The 20316-nt window shown below is 42.0% G+C and overlaps 1 protein-coding gene and 1 long non-coding RNA gene across 5 annotated transcripts in view; both read right to left on the bottom strand.

Moving 5' to 3' along the window:
- Window positions 1–20316, bottom strand: part of LOC118385597 (rap guanine nucleotide exchange factor 1-like) — a 100039-nt gene that overhangs the window by 24136 nt on the left and 55587 nt on the right. Inside the window, exons 3-10 of the mRNA XM_052521649.1 lie at window positions 17390–17568; window positions 14698–14854; window positions 14142–14230; window positions 13907–14058; window positions 10982–11048; window positions 3239–3353; window positions 2738–2924; window positions 404–943 (exon numbers count right to left, since the gene is read on the bottom strand). Coding sequence (XP_052377609.1) covers window positions 404–943; window positions 2738–2924; window positions 3239–3353; window positions 10982–11048; window positions 13907–14058; window positions 14142–14230; window positions 14698–14854; window positions 17390–17568 — 1486 coding nt within the window. The remainder of the gene's footprint in view (window positions 1–403; window positions 944–2737; window positions 2925–3238; window positions 3354–10981; window positions 11049–13906; window positions 14059–14141; window positions 14231–14697; window positions 14855–17389; window positions 17569–20316) is intronic.
- LOC127930806 (uncharacterized) lies at window positions 5805–8208 on the bottom strand. 4 transcript variants are annotated; one of them, XR_008139558.1, is made up of 6 exons: window positions 8065–8208; window positions 7186–7439; window positions 6981–7082; window positions 6324–6631; window positions 5962–6270; window positions 5805–5904 (listed from the first exon to the last, which is right to left on the bottom strand). It is a non-coding gene; the product is annotated as an uncharacterized LOC127930806 (long non-coding RNA). The 4 variants fall into 4 exon arrangements; XR_008139557.1 differs by having other exon boundaries at window positions 8118–8208; XR_008139555.1 differs by lacking the exon at window positions 8065–8208 and adding an exon at window positions 7754–7954 and having other exon boundaries at window positions 7186–7491.

Genomic DNA, 20316 nt, shown 5'->3' with positions numbered 1-20316 from the left:
ATGTCAACAGGAAATGACATCATAGCTTGGCAGGAAGTTACATATTTGCGACCTCTGTACCCAACTGCCAGTGGATCAGGAGTCCATTGTGCTTGTCCTGGAGTTACACTTCCTCCCTCTATTCTCTGTGGCAGATTTCTTAAACATGAGTCATGCATGAATGACACTGCAGCTAAGTTAGCACTCTAAAACACCTCTCTCCCTCAGTCTCTATCCTTTCCTCCTTCAATCTTCCTCGTGTTTCATTTATCTCTCTCTGTGTTTAATCTCCCTAAACCATCTCCTTCCCTTCCTCAATCATCCTCCTGCTCTTTTTCTTTCCTTCTCTCTCAATTTTTCTGTAATTCTCTCTTCCACTCCTTCTATCCTTTTCTCCCCCACACCCCATCTCTCCATCACTCACCGTGCTTGTTCCTCTTCTCGGGCAGCGGCGGTGGACTAGAGGGAACGTCTGCGTTCTCGCTGGCCAGGTACTGGGCCACAAACACGCCCCCGTTGCTCTGGGGCATGGGTGAGATGGGCGTGAAGAGGGGGAAGGGGGGCGTGGGGTGCAGCAGCTCCTCTTCCGACAGGTTATCGTACTGCGAGGGGAACCTCTCGTAGAGGGCCCCCCGCGAGGAACCACCCCAGCACCCGTCCGGATAGGGCGACACCTGGGCGCTGCGCCGCTTCTTCTGGGGTAACGCTGGAGGCGCGCTGAGGCGGCAAGGGTGCAAGGGGCTGATGTGAGAACCGGGCTGGGGGGTCCAGTATTCAAAGTGGTGAGGGTGGGGGGCGGGTGGGGAGCTAAAGCGGTTGGGAGGAGGGACGGGGGAGGATGACTCGCTGTGGGACTCAGGGAGGGGCGACAGAGAGGTGACCCCTGAGGGGGCGAGGGGGTCCCCAGTGAAGACTGAGAGGTCCTGGTGGAGGAAGTCATAGTCTGGGTCGTAACTCTCCGTGTCTGAAGAGAAACAAGAGGAGAGATCGAGAGAAAGAGGGAAACAGTCTTTGAAATGCAGTATTGGTGGTTACGGTTAAGCTGGTGACATTTGAAGTGAGTATTTTAAAAATAGAGTGCTCTCATGTGTGAGAGAATATGCCTCTGGGTATGATAAGTGCACATGTAAAACAAATGCCCCGCCCCCAGAATTTGGGGCAACCAATCGCAGCACTCCGTTGGATAGTAATCGTCTCTAACCAAGCCCGTGTCCGTCATCCTCACACAAGTTCCTGACATTTAATCCTAGTAAAAATTCCCTCTCTGGTCAGTTAGGATCACCACTTCATTTTAAGAACGTGAAATGTCAGAATAATAATAAGAGTGATTTATTTCAGCTTTTATTTATTTCATCACATTCCCAGTGGGTCAGAAGTTTACATACACTCAATTAGTATTTGGTAGCATTGCCTTTAAATTGTTTAACTTGGGTCAAACGTTTCGGGTAGCCTTCCACGAGCTTCCCACAATAAGTTGGGTGAATGTTGGCCCATTCCTCCTGACAGAGCTGGTGTAACTGAGTCAGGTTTGTAAGGCCTCCTTGCTCGCACACGCGTTTTCACTTCTGTCCACACATTTTCTATAGGATTGAGGTCAGGGCTTTGTGATGGCCACTCTAATACCTTGACTTGGTTGTCCTTAAGCCATTTTTCCACAACTTTGGAAGTATGCTTGGGGTCATTGTCCAGTTGGAAGACCCATTTGTAATCAAGCTTTAACTTCCTGACTGATGTCTTGTGATATTGCTTCAATATATCCACATAATTGTCCTCCCTCATGATGCCATTTATTTTGTGAAGTGCACCAGTCCCTCCTGCAGCAAAGCACCCCCATAACATGATGCTGCCACCCCCATGCTTCACGGTTGGGATGGTGTTCTTCAGCTTGCAAGCCTCCCCCTTTTTCCTCCAAACATAATGATGGTCATTGTGGCCAAACAGTTCTATTTTTGTTTCATCAGACCAGAGGACATTTCTCCAAAAAGTACGATCTTTGTCCCCATGTGCAGTTGCAAACCATAGTCCGGCTTTTTTATGGCGGTTTTGGAGCAGTGGCTTCTTCCTTGCTGAGCGGCCTTTCAGGTTACGTCGATATAGGACTCGTTTTACTGTGACTATAGATACTTTTGTACCTGTTTCTTCCAGCATCTTCACAATGTCCTTTGCTGTTGTTCTGGGATTGATTTGCACTTTTCACACCAAAGTACGTTCATCTCTAGGAGGCAAAGAGGCACTGAGATTGACAGTAGGCCTTGAAATACATCCAAAAGGTACACCTCCAATTGACTCAAATGATGTCAATTTGCCTATCAGAAGCTTCTAAAGCCATGACATCATTTTCTGGAATTTCCAAGCTGTTTAAAGGCACAGTCAACTTAGTGTTTGTAAACTTCTGACCCACTGGAATTGTGATACAGTGAATTATAAATTAAATAATCTGTCTGTAAACAATTGTTGGAAAAATTAAGTGTCCTGCACAAAGTATATGTCCTAACTGACTTGCCAAAACTATAGTTTGCTGAACAAGAAATTTGTGGGGTGGTTGAAAAATGAGTTTTAATGACTCCAACCTAAGTGTATGTTAACTTCCAACTTCAACTGCATGCATGTGTGTGTGTATATATATGCCTGTGTGTGCATCCCTACCCAGCTTCTCACAACTAGTATTTTGTGTGTGTGTATATATATATATATGTGTATATATATATATATATATATCTCTCTCTCTATCTATATATGCGTGTGTGTGCATCCCTACCCAGCGTCTCACAACTAGTATTTTGGGAGCACCGTCCACTGTCCTGTTCCATGGAGCAGAGATGCTCGTCAGACTTGCTGAGCTTTCCCATGCTGCTGCAGGGCGAGAGGCGCGGGGAGTTGCCCCTGTACGACTGGCTACCGCCTGAGAAACGCCTCTGGAGGAGCTCCTGCTCATAGTCCTGCTGCTGCAGAGACACAGAGACAGACAGGCAGGCAGGCGGACAGACAAACACAATGAAAAACAGACACAGATGTCAGCAACACAGTTTCAGGAAATAAGACAGACCTTTGTGGAGCTGTTAATGGCCTAATCAAGTCTGATCACTAGTCTGTATCGGCCCATTATAATCCACCCGATTCAACACCATACTCTGACACAGTTTCTCTAGACCACTGTACTACCATTACCATTGGACAAGTGGAATATGTGGGTGTTACTCAACAATAACCTTACAAATTACTGGTATGTGTCTCTGGTGAGGTGTGTGTGTGTTGGTACCCGTCTATGTACGCTGCAGGGCAGGCTGGAGCCACGGCTCATGGGGCTCACCACTGCCACCCGGGTGGGCGACGGGGCCGACTGGCGCTTCTTTGGGGGCAGGGCCGGAGGAGGACTGGAGAGAGCGAAGTAGGATGTATGACCATCAGTGAGAACATAACTTTTTCGGCAGTGTATGGGGTCAATTTGAATTTCAGTTTACTTTATGGAATTGACTGACTTCAATTCAAATTGACCCCAACACTGTTTTTCGGGCTTCTGATGCACAACCAGGCTCACAAATACAAGTAGGGGCATTGGTACACACACACCCAACGTTTACTGCTCCTTGAGCTGGATGACAGTAGCTACATTTCCATCCAATAGGCGACAGATTTTCACGACTCCACTACAATCCGCATAAAAACAAATAAGCCCATTTCCCCGCCAGAGATGAGTTTCCATTAAATTGACCTGTTGCGGATGAAGTCCTCTGCGTTAATTACCTCGTGCACATAAAAAAGTTGAATCGGTTTCCACCGTATTTTCAACTCCACTGATGGTTTTAATAAATGTTGTGTATATGCCCACTCTGGTCTTGGCACTCTAGCTGACAGCTGGCAGATACAGGTGGGATGACATTATTATGGACAAAAGAGAGAGATTGTTTTTACTTGTCAAAAGGCAGCCAAAGCATCGATCATCATTGACACTAGAGTAAGACCCTAGATATTTATTGGAAAGCAGCATTAAATCACTGCATGCACTTTCACCACCTTGTGAAGTTCATCATAACTTAATGAATGTAATGAATCTTAATGAATGTATGTAATGAATGTGGTCTAATAAACTGCATTCTTTATCGAGTTGTAGTGGGAGGACCACACAACATATCATCGCGTGAATCTAATTTGACTTCCATATCATGGCTATGATATCAATATTTGCGCATAAAGGCATTTCCATTGCCATCTCTCGCGTAAATACATTTTACAGACCTTGTCTAGCGTATTTTGTTTTGTCGACATATGGAAAGTTGTGCTGTTTCCAACATGTACTTTGCTCGCATAAAAAGGTTGGATGGAAACCTGGTTACTGAGTGGTTATTATGGTCAAATCCAGAGGTGGGACCAATTCACTATTATTCGAGTCACAAGCAAGTCTCAAGGTCCAAGTCTTAAATCAAGTCCCGAGTAGAACCGGTCCAGTCTTGAGTAAAGTCCAAGTCGTGCATACCAAGAGCAAGTCAAGTTGAGTCAAGTTTTTTTCAAAGAAAAAAAATCTATACAGACAAGGACTTGTTCAACTACCAATCTGTCTATTTATTGAGGCTACGAGACAGCCCTTTCATTATTTTGTCTACAACTCATTGATTATTAATTTAAACATATTTCAATTGCAAGCTTCACAAGTAAATTATACATTTCAAGCAACTTTGACGTACCAAAAGCCCAGTCGGCCTATGCTAGTAATTGTTGCTTGATGCCCCATTCCTGGTGAATGTAATGGGTTCATATTCTCGAGCATCTCGTTTATGTGGAGCTGAATATTCATTTATGGCAAGTCCCTCTCCCTACAATTTGACGTTTGCGCCGTACCTGATCCTACAGATCGCTGTACAGAAAATCAGCGATCTGTTCGGTAGGTCAGTGGTTCCCAAACTTTTTGACCTGGGATCCCCAAAACGCAGTGGTTCAAAGCTTGCGACACCCGCGCATGCGCGCAATCACTGCCAAATGTAGCCTGTCATTACAGCCAAAAAACGCAGATGCATTTTGAAAACGCAAGACACAGAAATAAACTGCGTTTTACACCTGCATTTTGAGCTTAAAGCCATTCATGTTAGCAGTCAATATCAACTAGGGATATCATGTCACATTGTCACTTCTCTGGAGTCCAGAGTAAGCAGGATGATATGGCCTACCTACATGTGGCAGAGTTTGCAGGACTGAGTGGAAAGCATGATCTGTCTGTAGCCTTTTTCTTCCCCACAAAAATGTATTTTCCAGAATAAGTTACATCTTCATCCCATAAGTATCGAAGGTAGTACAATGTTAAAGCTATCTTTAGACATATAGCCAGTATCACCACTGAGGTATATAATTATAACCCACCCAAACTAGGCCTATCTGAATTATGAAATCACCAGGTAGCCTATTGTTTTGGCAAAGATGCATCCGTAGCAGATTTCTAGATGGTACCTTATATGGATTGTATTCATTAGGTAGGCAAAACCAGAGAAAATTAAACAAGCGCTTTCTGGTCTGCCTTTGTACCCCAATGCTGATGACTGGCTATTGGTCAAGAGTCAAGACCTGCAACTCTTTGGTTCTAAAGCACAGATAAGATGTTTTTTTTTTAAAATAAGACCTGCAACTCTTTGGTTCTAAAGCACAGATAAGATGTTTTTTAAAAAAAATAAGACCTGCAACTCTTTGGTTCTAAAGCACAGATAAGATGTTTTTTAAATAAGACCTGCAACTCTTTGGTTCTAAAGCACAGATAAGATGTTTTTTTTAAAAATAAGACCTGCAACTCTTTGGTTCTAAAGCACAGATAAGATGTTTTTTTTTAAAAATAAGACCTGCAACTCTTTGGTTCTAAAGCACAGATAAGATGTTTTTTTTAAATAAGACCTGCAACTCTTTGGTTCTAAAGCACAGATAAGATGTTTTTTTAAATAAGACCTGCAACTCTTTGGTTCTAAAGCACAGATAAGATGTTTTTTTTTTTTTAAATAAGACCTGCAACTCTTTGGTTCTAAAGCACAGATAAGATGTTTTTTTAAATAAGACCTGCAACTCTTTGGTTCTAAAGCACAGATAAGATGTTTTTTTTTAAATAAGACCTGCAACTCTTTGGTTCTAAAGCACAGATAAGATGTTTTTTAAATAAGACCTGCAACTCTTTGGTTCTAAAGCACAGATAAGATGTTTTTTAAAATAAGACCTGCAACTCTTTGGTTCTAAAGCACAGATAAGATGTTTTTTTAAATAAGACCTGCAACTCTTTGGTTCTAAAGCACAGATAAGATGTTTTTTTTAAAATAAGACCTGCAACTCTTTGGTTCTAAAGCACAGATAAGATGTTTTTTTTTAAATAAGACCTGCAACTCTTTGGTTCTAAAGCACAGATAAGATGTTCTTTTTAAATAAGACCTGCAACTCTTTGGTTCTAAAGCACAGATAAGATGTTTTTTTAAATAAGACCTGCAACTCTTTGGTTCTAAAGCACAGATAAGATGTTTTTTTAAATAAGACCTGCAACTCTTTGGTTCTAAAGCACAGATAAGATGTTTTTTTAAAATAAGACCTGCAACTCTTTGGTTCTAAAGCACAGATAAGATGTTTTTTTAAATAAGACCTGCAACTCTTTGGTTCTAAAGCACAGATAAGATGTTTTTTTAAATAAGACCTGCATGTAAGATGTTTTTTTTTTTTTAAAATAAGACCTGCAACTCTTTGGTTCTAAAGCACAGATAAGATGTTTTTTTTTTTTAAATAAGACCTGCAACTCTTTGGTTCTAAAGCACAGATAAGATGTTTTTTTTTAAAATAAGACCTGCAACTCTTTGGTTCTAAAGCACAGATACGTTTTTTTAATAAGACCTGCAACTCTTTGGTTCTAAAGCACAGATAAGATGTTTTTTTTAAATAAGACCTGCAACTCTTTGGTTCTAAAGCACAGATAAGATGTTTTTTTAAATAAGACCTGCAACTCTTTGGTTCTAAAGCACAGATAAGATGTTTTTAAAAAATAAGACCTGCAACTCTTTGGTTCTAAAGCACAGATAAGATGTTTTTTTAAATAAGACCTGCAACTCTTTGGTTCTAAAGCACAGATAAGATGTTTTTTTAAATAAGACCTGCAACTCTTTGGTTCTAAAGAACAGATAATGTTTTTTTTAAAATAAGACCTGCAACTCTTTGGTTCTAAAGCACAGATAAGATGTTTTTTTTAAATAAGACCTGCAACTCTTTGGTTCTAAAGCACAGATAAGATGTTTTTTTAAATAAGACCTGCAACTCTTTGGTTCTAAAGCACAGATAAGATGTTTTTTTAAATAAGACCTGCAACTCTTTGGTTCTAAAGCACAGATAAGATGTTTTTTTAAATAAGACCTGCAACTCTTTGGTTCTAAAGCACAGATAAGATGTTTTTTTAAATAAGACCTGCAACTCTTTGGTTCTAAAGCACAGATAAGATGTTTTTTAAATAAGACCTGCAACTCTTTGGTTCTAAAGCACAGATAAGATGTTTTTTTTAAATAAGACCTGCAACTCTTTGGTTCTAAAGCACAGATAAGTTTTTTTTTTAATAAGACCTGCAACTCTTTGGTTCTAAAGCACAGATAAGATGTTTTTTTTTTTAAATAAGACCTGCAACTCTTTGGTTCTAAAGCACAGATAAGATGTTTTTTTAAATAAGACCTGCAACTCTTTGGTTCTAAAGCACAGATAAGATGTTTTTTTTTAAAATAAGACCTGCAACTCTTTGGTTCTAAAGCACAGATAAGATGGTTTTTTTAAATAAGACCTGCAACTCTTTGGTTCTAAAGCACAGATAAGATGTTTTTTTTAAAATAAGACCTGCAACTCTTTGGTTCTAAAGCACAGATAATGTTTTTTTAAATAAGACCTGCAACTCTTTGGTTCTAAAGCACAGATAAGATGTTTTTTTTTAAATAAGACCTGCAACTCTTTGGTTCTAAAGCACAGATAAGATGTTTTTTTTTTAATAAGACCTGCAACTCTTTGGTTCTAAAGCACAGATAAGATGTTTTTTTTAAATAAGACCTGCAACTCTTTGGTTCTAAAGCACAGATAAGATGTTTTTTTAAATAAGACCTGCAACTCTTTGGTTCTAAAGCACAGATAAGATGTTTTTTTTTAAATAAGACCTGCAACTCTTTGGTTCTAAAGCACAGATAAGATGTTTTTTTTTAAATAAGACCTGCAACTCTTTGGTTCTAAAGCACAGATAAGATGTTTTTTTTAAACAAGACCTGCAACTCTTTGGTTCTAAAGCACAGATAAGATGTTTTTTTAAATAAGAATTTGGTCCAATACCGTCTGCCTATGTTAGTGACCAGATCGAATAAGCAAAAACTAAATACAAATGGTAGTCTATATGTAGCCGATTAAAATAACCTTCTCAATGCGCTAGCTTGTTGATTGACAATTTGCTGGTCAAATCAGAGAGCCGAGTAAGCGTTTCACTAGCCAACGCATTCTCCCCCCAAGTGTGATACGGTCTCTGGCTGCGTGGAGAGTAATCCACGGAGACTCTGTGCACACAAAAAGAGTAACAAACCTGGCCAGATCCTTTAAAGCCATTAGTCTCAAGTCAAAGTTGAGTCCCGTGTCTTGACACTCCAAGTCAAGTCTCAAGTTAGTATATTTTCTATCAGGTCAAGTCATCAAATGTAACTCGAGTCAGAATCCAAGTCATGTGACTCGAATCCACACCTCTGGTAAAAATCAGCATTACGTGCTTAATGCCTCGTTTTCAATGACATCCGGAAGTTGGTCCTTCCAGGTTATCACACTGCAATCACCACAAGTCAATGTCAGTTTAAAAGGCACAGCATAAAATCAGCAAGCCATGGAGACCATGACAAGGAAAGTAACAGGGGTTGGGGTCAGCTTCATTTCAATTCCAGTCAATTCAGGAATTACACTGAAATTCCATTTGGTGTACCTTTTTAATGTTACACATAGGATTTTGTTTTCGAATTTTTGTATTGTAATATCAGAAAATGTCCAATATCCATCTGGTGCTAATTGTGAAATGATAGTGTTTCACAGTATTATTTCCCCACTAGTATTATGGACATTCTCTGAAATAAAGAAAATCCTGTTACATTTACTTAATACTTTTAAATGGAATTGACCCCAACCCTAGAAATGACATTCAAGATGTGTACACACCATAGACATACATAGATACAGTTGTGAAGTCGAAAGTTTACATACACTTAGGTTGGAGTCATTAAAACTTGTTTTCAAAAAAACCACTCCACAAATTTCTTGTTAATAAACTGTAGTTTTGGCATGTCGGTAGGACATCTACTTGTGCATGACACAAGTCATTTTTCCAACTATTGTTTACAGACAGATTATTTCACTTATAATTCACTTATAATTCACTGTATCACAATTCCAGTGGGTCAGAAGTCAATTGAAGGTGTACCTGTGGATGTATTTCAAGGCCTACCTTCAAACTCAGTACCTCTTTGCTTGACATCATGGGAAAATAAAAGTAAATCAGTTAAAATTGTAAACCTCCACAAGTCTGGTACCTCCTTGGGAGCAATTTCCAAATGCCTGAAGGTACCACGTTCATCTGTACAAACAATAGTATGCAAGTATAAACACCATGGGACCACGCAGCCGCCATACTGCTCAGGAAGGAGACGCGTTCTGTCTCCTAGAGATGAACGTACTTTGGTGCAAAAAGTGCAAATCAATATATCGACATAACCTGAAAGGCCGCTCAGCAAGGAAGAAGCCACTTCTCCAAAACCGCCATAAAAAAAGCCAGACTACGGTTTGCAACTGCACATGGGGACAAAGATCGTACTTTTTGGAGAGATGTCCCCTGGTCTGATGAAACAAAAAATAGGACTGTTTGGCCAGAATGACCACCGTTATGTTTGGAGGAAAAAGGGGAAGGCTTGTAGGCTGAAGGACACCATCCCGACCGTGAAGCACGGGGGTGGCAGCATCGTGTTGTGGGGGTGCTTTGCTGCAGGAGGGACTGGTGCACTTCACAAAATAGATGGCATCATGAGGGAGGACAATTATGTGGATATATTGAACCAACATCTCAAGACGTCAGGAAGTTACAGCTTGGTTGCAAATGGGTCTTCCAAATGGACAATGACCCCAAGCATACTTCCAAATGGGTCTTCCAAATGGACAATGACCCCAAGCATACTTCCAAATGGGTCTTCCAACTGGACAATGACCCCAAGCATACTTCCAAATGGGTCTTCCAACTGGACAATGACCCCAAGCATACTTCCAAAGTTGTGGCAAAATGACTTCAGGACAACACAGTCAAGGTATTAGAGTGGCCATCACAAAGCCCTGACCTCAATCCTATAGAACATTTGTGGGCAGAACTGAAAACGCGTGTGCGAGCAAGGAGGCCTACAAACCTGACTCAGTTACACCAGCTCTGTCAGGAGGAATGGGCCAAAATTCACCCAACTTATTGTGGGAAGCTCGTGGAAGGCTACCCAAAACATTTGACCCACGTAAAAAATGTAAAGGCAATGCTACCAAATCCTAATTGAGTGTATGTAAACTTCTGACCCACTGGGAATGTGATGAAAGAAATAAAAGCTGAAATAAATCACTCTCTCTACTATTATTCTGACACTTCACATTCTTAAAATAAAGTGGTGATCTAACTGATCTAAGACAGGGAATTTTACTAGGATTAAATGTCAGGAATTGTGAAAGACTTGAGTATAAACGTATTCAGCTAAGATGTATGTAAACTTCAGACTTCCACTGTATGTATGATTATATGACATCATTGGTACACAATCATGCACCAAGCTTTCCCCTGATTGGACGTGGGCTTCATTGTGCGCCATGAGGCAATGACGCATAATTAGGAACTCAAACGTGCAAGATACAGCACTCCACTAATCAGTTCCTCTAGCAATCAAGACACTTCTGGGATCCGGATTGGATAGTTATAAAGTGGGCGGGATTTCATGATGCAGGGGAATGACCCTATAGGCTAACATACGTGTCAGTCTTTGTGGATCTCCTTTGGGCAGCTACAAAGTGGTCAGTAGCCAAGTGTGCTCTGTTCCCCAACAGACATGGAGAGAGGGATGGAAAGCACAGAAAAAAAATATGAAGTGAGAGAGCGGGAGGAAGAGGAAGAAGGAGAGGAAGAGTGAGAAAAAGAGAGACAGCAGTGCAATTCAAAATCCTAGTTGTCATATTATCTGATCTACTGGCTAAGCCCAAGGTCTATGGATTTGTCAAAGCTCTGCTTCCTTAAGCACATAGTGACTGAATAAGTGACTGCCTGCCTATAACCCTCAGTTTCCAACCTCTTATGACTATCCTTTTCAATTTAAGAGAGGAAGATCTTCTAGGCTTAACAATTCTAGATTATTAGAATTCCCCTTTGAGATAAAATGTTTTAAACGTCTGAACATCCAGTCTGGTTTTTCCACATTGACAGTGGATGTCCCAAATGGCACCATATTCCCTAAATAGTGCACTACTTTTAACTAAATCACTGTTAAAAACTGTACTACATAGTGAATACCTTATATAATGCTCTGATTTTAACTAGAACACTATAGGGCACTGGTCAAAAGTAGTGCACTACATAGGGATTAGGGTGTTATTTGAGACACATCCTTTGAAGCAGATGAGATACTATGAAAGTGAGTTTCACAGACTCAATTAGGCTTAGTTCATAAATAAACCCTTATCTCAAGTCAATAAAACATGATTAATGTTGACTTAGTCAACGTTTCAGTTGTATCTTCGCTTCACTTCCTCTTTGGTAGAATTCTATTCTGAATACAAATATAAACGCAACATGCAACAATTTACTGAGTTACAGTTCATATAAGAAAATCAGTCAATTTAAATAAAATTGTTAGGCCCTAATCTATGGATTTCACATGACTGGGAATACGGATATGCGTCTGTTGGTCACAGAAACCTTTAAAAAAAGTAGGGGTGCGGATCAGAAAACCAGTCAGTATCTGGTATGTCCACCATTTGCCTCATGCAGCGTGACACATCTCCTTCGCATAGACTTGATCCAGCTGTTGATTGTGGTCTGTGGAATGTTGACCCACTCCTCTTCAATGGCTGTGCAAAGTTGCTGGATATTGGCATGAACTGGAACACGCTGTCGTACACTTTGAACCAGAGCATCCCAAACATGCTCAATGGGTGACATGTCTGGTGAGTATACAGGCCACGGAAGAACTGGGACATTCTCAGCTTCCAGGAATTGTGTACAGATCCTTGCGACATGGGGCCGTGCATTTATCATGCTGAAACATGAGGTGATGGTGGTGGATGACAATGGGCCTAAGGATCTCGTCACAGTATCTCTGTGCATTCAAATTGCAAATCGAAAAAAATGCAATAGTGTTCGTTGTCAGTAGTTTGGGCCTGTCTGCCACCATGGGACACTATGTTTACAATGTTGACATCAGCAAACCGCTCGCCCCACACAACGCCATACACGCTGTCTGCCATCTGCCCGGTACAGTTGAAACCGGGATTCATCTGTGAAGAGCACACTTCTCCAGCGTGTCAGTGGCCATCGACGGTGAGCATTTTCCCACTGAAGTCGGTTACGACGCCGAAACATAGTCAGGACGACGAGCACGCAGATAAGCTTCCCTGAGACGGTCTCTGACAGTTTATGCAGACATTCTTTGGTTGTGCAAACCCACAGTTTCATCAGCTGTCCGGGGTGGTTGGTCTGAAATGATCCCGCAGGTGAAGAAACCGGATGTAGGGGTCCTGGACTGGCGTGGTTACACGTGGTCTGCAGTTGTGAGGCCGGTTGGAAGTAGTGCTAAATTCACTAAAACGAGGGAGGCGGCTGATTTCCATTTTCTGGCAACAGTTCTGGTGGACATTCCTGCAGTCAGCATTCCAATTGTACGCTGCCTTAAGACATCTGTGAAGTTGTGTGACAAAAACTGCACATTTTAGAGTGGAATTATATTGTCCCCAGCTCAAGGTGCATCTGTGTAATGATCATGCTATTTAATTAGCTTCTTGATATGCCACACCTGTCAGGTGGATGGATTATCTTGGCAAAGGAGAAATGCTCACTAACAGGGATGTAAACAAATTTGTAAGGAACATTTTGAGAGAAACACTTTTCGTGCGTATGGAAATTTGTTGGGATCTTTTGTTTAAGTTCATGAAACATGGGACTAACACTTTATATTCTTGTTCGGTTTACAAACAGATTTGCCTACACTGAAGAACAAGTTCAGAAGTTCTAATGCTACAGGATCACAGTCGCTGACACATTGCGGTCTGCAGACTCGCTTCTGCTTTCTCCGACCGCAGACAGTCCAGATTGCAGAACCATGTCCGGTTCCTTCTTATAGACTGTGGGAAGGGGGGACTTCTCTTTCTACATAAGACCGTGGTGGGGGAGGCTGCATGGGTCTACAGTACGCCGATAGATGGCAATATCCAGCCGGACGTTCGAAGGGGGGGCGGAATGTTCCGCAATGATGGAAAGTTTTTCACAAGTGAAAAAGTTGATCTAAATGACCGCTTAAAGACGAACAGACCACTCTCAAATGGGTGCATCTCAATGGGCTAGTGAAACGAACGCACACTGCCTCCACCTCTTAAAGACGAACAGACCACTCTCAAATGGGTGCATCTCAATAGTGTAAAGTAGCTTCCTCGTCTCCAATGTTTTTTTTTTTAAATATCTCAAAGCAAATTCAATTCATTGCAGATGAAGACAGGTGGATGAGGAGATGAACATTTTGAATACACCATAAATAAGACCCTGAGTTTCTTCTCACCACCTGACTTGACCAGGAAAACTGTGGGCCCTAAAAGCAAAAGGCCCAAAGATTCGGTCTGGTGGGACCTGCTGCATACTATTGACAAGACACTGTCGATAATATCTAAAGATGGCCTCCCAATGTTCCTAACCTGAGCGCATCCATCTTCAGGCTAGGGAGGGGGGGTTTGGGCGGGGCTATGTCCTCCTCTGCCATGTCAGTCATAGCCTCGGTGGGCGGGACAGCGGGCGTGGTCTTACTCAGGATCTCCCGCTCCCGTTCCGTCAGGGGCAACTCGGATGTGCTGGAGACATACCAGGAGAATGTGTGAGTGAGAGAAATGCTCAAGTCTGGTGTGTGTAGGAGTGTTTGCGCACGTCCACTTACCTCTCAGGTGTGGCAATAGGTGGTAGTGGTTTGTTGAGAGTGGTGGGCGAGGGCTGCTCCTGTTTCTCTATGGTGAGTTTGACCAGTTCCTTTAAGAAAAGCACGCAACTCCAGTCAACAACTATTGATATTAATTTAATGTACATTACACACTACACCTACTGTTGTAAGTGGTGTCAATTTATTATAATGGACAGAGGTTAAAATAGTGTCCAATACACTATCATATTGAATGACTTGTGAAAGAATTTGACCAGGTTTCACCTGGTCAAAGAGGAAAGAGGTCCTCTGACCTCAATGGGACTACCTGGTTAAACAAAAATACATTTGAGATGCACTTGATTCAGTTTGGCATTTGGGACTTTTGGGACTGTAAACCTTTGTTCCTTTGTACCAGGCAAACTAAATAAACTACAGCTTAAGTATTTGAAAGTAGGCATATTTGACAAATGTATTCAACCCAGGTCTGCAAGGGAGAAACAGGGAATATGACCCTCTGTGAGCCCCGGAGAGCTGAAAACTATCGTTTCACATTCCCACGACCGTCTCGTCTCACCTTGACCCCGTCGAGCACAGCCTTGATAACGGTGGTGACCGCGACCACGTTGTCCTTGTCGTCCAGGTCGATGTCATCCAGCGTGACCTGGTCAGACCAGCGGATCAGGTTGGCCAGGCTCTGGTACACGCGGTTGTGACACGACGACACCGCCGAACTAAGGAGAGAGAAGGGGGAAGTCACGAGTGATAGGTGGGATAGGGGGTGGGAGGGCGTGGACGCCGACATTTCATGCCAGACTCCATAGATTGATAACACAGACAACTAGACTAAAGGACTACTAGAATAATCAGCCAAGTCCATGAGAAAGGGCTCAAAAATATGTTTCAAATGTGTAACGCACAAACAGTGTGTCCCGTCATTTTTGACAAGAGGCATGCCGGACAGAGCCTAAAAATTGATTTTCGGCAACGTCCAAGACATTTCTGGACATTTCTTTTCAACAGCCAGATGTATCCACACTTGGGGTTAACTCAATATTTCCCCTGTGGGGGTATTAAATGCAGAATGTGTTTGTGTGCTGGAGGGAATTGTCTGGTTGGTAAATACGGTATAGTGTCTGTGCTGAATTGAGCATTGAGAAACAGTAGGGTGTGGTGAAGGTTCAGACCAGTTCCAACACGTTGCAGCTGATTCACAACTCTGGAATATCCCTCCACAGGAATCAGCTCATAGAAATATAATCTATAGAACGAACCTCCCCGTAAGTTCACTAGTCAAATTGTCAGGGTTAGTGGTTCCAAGCCCCGTCTATAGATTATATTTCTATGACACAGCTGGGCTGGGGGCTGTATGGGCAAAGTGGAGCCAAAGACTATGGCTAGTAGCCAGGATGAACTAACTACACAGGCAAGAGGAGAATCAAGTAAATAACTCAGCAATAACAACTGGGGCTGTGTTCATAAGCATCTCAATCACTTTTTCCTTTTAAATCACAATAATTAAGATTACATGGACAGTGGGGACTTGGTCTGACTCTTTATGAAAACTGGACCCAGGTTCTTCCAGAAGCAGAGGCGTAGGACTTGAGTCCCTGAGGCTGGGGTGTGATCGGTGATCTAGACCTGTATGGTTATTACGATAGGCCTGTTAACTTGGGGAGAGTGAGTTTGACCTCTAGGGGCCTGAGAAGTATTATCGGGTTTGGGGTCTGCGGCTGGAAAGGCACAAGGAGGCTGATGTGTGTGTGTGTGTGTGTGTGTGTGTGTGTGTGTGTGTGTTGAGGAGGTCAGACCCCCAGAGACCCATTCCTCAACCACTGTAAGCACTATCTGTCACTCAGCACTAAAAACAGGGTCCGGATACAAAACCTGTCACATCTGACCCCCTTCAACAATGACTGATGGCGCTGTGCTAGCAGTACGCTAGTTCTGGCAAGCACAGCCATTCCAGAGGAGAGAACTCCAAGTCTCTCTTTCAGGGCTCTACAAAGAAAAACTGTTCTATAAAATATACTGTTAAGTGAAGGATTTGTTCTTGGCCATATTCATTTGGCAGCAAACAGAAGAAAAAGGACTGAAACAGGGGGAGGGACTACCTGCACTTTGTTTTCTGTGACAAAACATTTTGTTAAGGTGTGCACTAATGAATGTGACCCGGTTCTCTTTCTAACCAGCTGTAAGTGTTCTAAACAGCTACATTTTTTCCACCACAGCGAGTCACATTCCAGATGAGGAGATTAATAGGGACAACATGAACACGATGGTATGAAATACCTGACTGGTCAAGATGTACACCAGGAAGGTGATTATGCCTCACTATTAGGCTCGGGCAATATACCATACACCACGGTATCTATACATACCTTTGGTATGATTTTCAATACGGGGGTGCATACTATGCCACTGATTAACTATAAGTTAACTATCGAAGATGTGCCAAATATATGATATTTGCTCAGGGCTCCAGCTATGTATTTGGTTTGCTAACTTGCTAGACGGCAAGACTAAGCTTCTCGCTTACAGCAGAGACAATCAATCTCCTCCTGGAATCAAGACCCTAAATTGTTTTGTGTGCCCAAATGCATTTTTATTTTAAAAGAAATAGCGCCCCATGTGTGCACTTCCTGAAATAGCATATGCCCCGGTATGGAACACATGTCAAGTGTAGATCCTGATCATTTTGCAACATCCGTCCGTACCTTTTTTTAGAGAAATGTTACTTACGACACATTACTTCTGGCAGGCCACAAGCAGCTAGCTGGCAGTTATTGATCACACCATTGGATTTGCGCCACAAATGCTAAAAATGTTGCATTTGAAACAGTGGCCAGGTAAACAAAACCAAAGCACGGATCGCTGTCATACCTTGTCCATAGACTGCCTACAGGGTAAGGAAACCAATAGATAAAGGGATATCTCACCCAAATCACAAAATGAAGTTACATCTTGGGGCCACCATTTGTTTTTATTATTTTGTGGCAAATCTGCAAGAATGCTTTGTGATGTAGCACAAAGCCCATATCACTAAGTTGCAACATGCCTAGGCTACAATATATGAGAAATGACAGACTAAGATCCCACTAACCTATGCTAAATACTCACCTAAGCCCATCTACTTTTACCTGCATACTATTTTGCATGCTAGCCCCTTATACATTGAAAACACATTGAAAATGCATCTTTTTGATTGCAAATACATTTTAAACATCTTGTGCTCACTATAAGGCCTTCTACATTCTCAGCCCACATACCTGTGTGTTATCCGGGCCTCCACCTGCACCAGGGGTAGAATGGCCTCCAGGACCTTGCTGGCCGAGCCAGGCAACATCTCCAGCACCTTCTTCTCCACCATAATCTTGTCTACTATGGTCTTGAAGTAACGCAGAGCGCTCACCACCTCCTTCTCCTGCTCCTCCAGCCGACTCACCTTCTACAGAACAGAATGAATGAAAATCATGGTCAAGCTTAGAGGAAATCTGAGTCGTTTTCAGTAGGCAACAAAAGGATGGAAACAGTGAATCGGGGAGGCACTATTCGAACCTGTTGTCATTTTCTATCGCAATAATCTATCGCCATTGGCGTCGACTAATAGGGATCCTAATAAATCAAATCAAATAATGGCCCCAATGAACACAATGAAACTTGGAGGAAACCCTCTTCATGTGATATAATATTTGATGGATGGAAAAAATGAGCATTTTCAAAGGAAGCTTAATCCAGCCCTTAAAGCAGGGGTGTCTAAACTAATTTTGCCGCAGTCGGTCTTCAACGAGGTTGGGAGGGCCGCAATGAAAATGGGTTATATTTCCTTGATGTCAAAATTTGCAGAAAATAGTCCTCTATCCATTGCTTGTGGAATTTAATGCTCCCTGACTGTCTAGTGATTATTAGCGAGCTGCACAGCCATTTTACTGTATGAATATAGGTCCATTATAATTTCTACACAGTTTTGATTTGGTTTTACTCAAACCACCCGCGGGCCGGATTGGGCAGTAGTCTGTCACTCCAGCCTTAAAGGTTCGGGATTTTGGAGTCGGATGAACTCATGGATACCATTTTTATGTACCTGTGTCCAGTATGAAGGACATATTAGGTCGTTTTGCAAGCCCCTGCTAACTAGCATTAGTGCAATGACTGGAATTCTACAGGTACAGCTAGCATGCTAGCTGTTCCCATAGACTTGGGGTTATTGCATTAACGCTGGTTATCAATTGCGCTAACGCAAGTTAGCAAATTCCTTCAAACTGAATGCAGACATAAAAATGGTATCCGTGAGTTCATCTGACTCTGGGGAAGTAGAGAAAGGGCGTTATTGCCAAAATCCCGATCTCTCTCTTTAAAAATGACAGCACACATTTTGACAAAAACAATACGAAATGTAGCATTGTCCAAAGAGACAGATTCCACATAAAACACAGTGGTTCCTCCTTTAAAAGTTGTGCCATACTGCGGACACTGCATGCTGCTGCCTGCATTCTGTGGCACGTCATTTAATTCTCTGCCATTTCTTATGTTTCTGCAAGTTATTTCTAGTTTTACCACCAGAGGGCATCTTTGAGAAGCATTTGATAGTATTCCCTATTGGCATTACCAGAGATTTTAAAACCTTTTTTGTAATAACATAGTATATGGGATTGATTTGAAGAAATGTGGCTTAATTCATTTGATTAATATTATGGTGTTTCCATTCTGAGAAAAATTAAACCCTCTGGGTTTCCGTTAGGATGGAGTGGAAAATATGGCGCTGTACAACTTGACAGTCGGGAGTAGGCTACAGGATTGGAGGATTCTAAATGGTTTGCCTTATTGAGACAACTTTGTTCCAATATTTCTGTAAATCAGCGATATTTATTCCCATAGTAATTCGTTATGGATACATTCTATTGAGCCCCGTCGCACCAACTCGCTTTCCGAACGTTCTATTCCCAGCTTATCGTCAACGTCACAACGCCTGCTTCGCTATTGTTGGCAATGAGACCTGCTCACGTTGTTTTATAGTTAAAATGTAAACTAAATTAATATTGGAACTCTGTGGTCTTCCCATGGGGGAAATATAGGCATGTCTGTCTATTTTGCCAAATATCTTGAAAAATATCTAAATATACACATCGCAAGTCGGACGCCATTTTAAATCATGAGAATATCCTCTTTCTAATTATGTAAGTCTGGGCAGCTAGCTTGGTTGTCATCAAATGCTAGCCCCAAAATACTTTTTGCTCTTGGAATGGCGAGTTCCCCCCATTGTTTTCCTATGGAGAGGCATGCCGGTCTATTTCGCCAAATATCTCACTGTGTAGATTGTTTTTTTCGAGTCGGGTGTAACCGGTGTGAAATGGCTAAATAGTTAGCGGGATGCGTGCTAATAGCGGTTAAAATCGGTGACGTCACTCGCTCTGAGACCTTGAAGTAGTTGTTCCCCTGCAAGGGCAGCGGCTTTTGTGGAGCGATGGGTAATGATTCTTTGAGGATGGCTGCTGTCTATGTGTGCAGAGGGTCCCTGGTTCGAGCCCAGGTAGGGGCTAGGAGAAGAACGGAAGCAAAACTGTTACATGGGCACCATTTTAAAATCAGGAGAATCTCCTCTTTGTAAATATGTAAGTCTGGGCAGCGAGCTCGGTTGTCATCGATCGCTAGACCAGAAATAGTCAGGTTTTATTTTATTACGCAGACATAAGCACAGTTGACACCATCGAGGTGCAAATGTTTACTTTCTACACAATTTTTTTTCCCCGTTTCGTCCGACGAACATATTGTAGTGGTAAAATAAAAAGAGATACATTTTTTATGAATTTATAAGCATCCCTCCAGTCAAAACAGGCTCTGCGAACGTTCGATTCCATTCATTTGCTAGTGTTCCAGTTTAGCCAACGTTCTTAAGCCGTTTCTCAGCTTTGGGTGAATTTTGACTCATTCTATTGTCGTAAGGACAGCGTAGCTAACAAATTGTCAGCCAACATAACATGTAAGGTAGCTTATTTGAAAAGTCATTACTTTGGTCGTTAGGGCAAATCTGGTCTGTGATAGGAGAGGGAGGGGTTCACACCTAGCTCGGCTATTAGACTATTCTTTAGTAAAGGTTGCATAGTCTATTGTTCAGCTATTAGCCCCCCTCCCCAACTTGCAACAAATTGTTGTTGTTCCCATCTCGTTCCTTTCCCTCTTCCACGCGTCATCATTC

The sequence above is a fragment of the Oncorhynchus keta genome, chromosome 6 (assembly GCF_023373465.1).
Source record: "Oncorhynchus keta strain PuntledgeMale-10-30-2019 chromosome 6, Oket_V2, whole genome shotgun sequence".
In the NCBI taxonomy this organism is placed as follows: Eukaryota; Metazoa; Chordata; class Actinopteri; order Salmoniformes; family Salmonidae; genus Oncorhynchus; species Oncorhynchus keta.
This window is presented reverse-complemented; position numbering and strand designations above follow the sequence as displayed.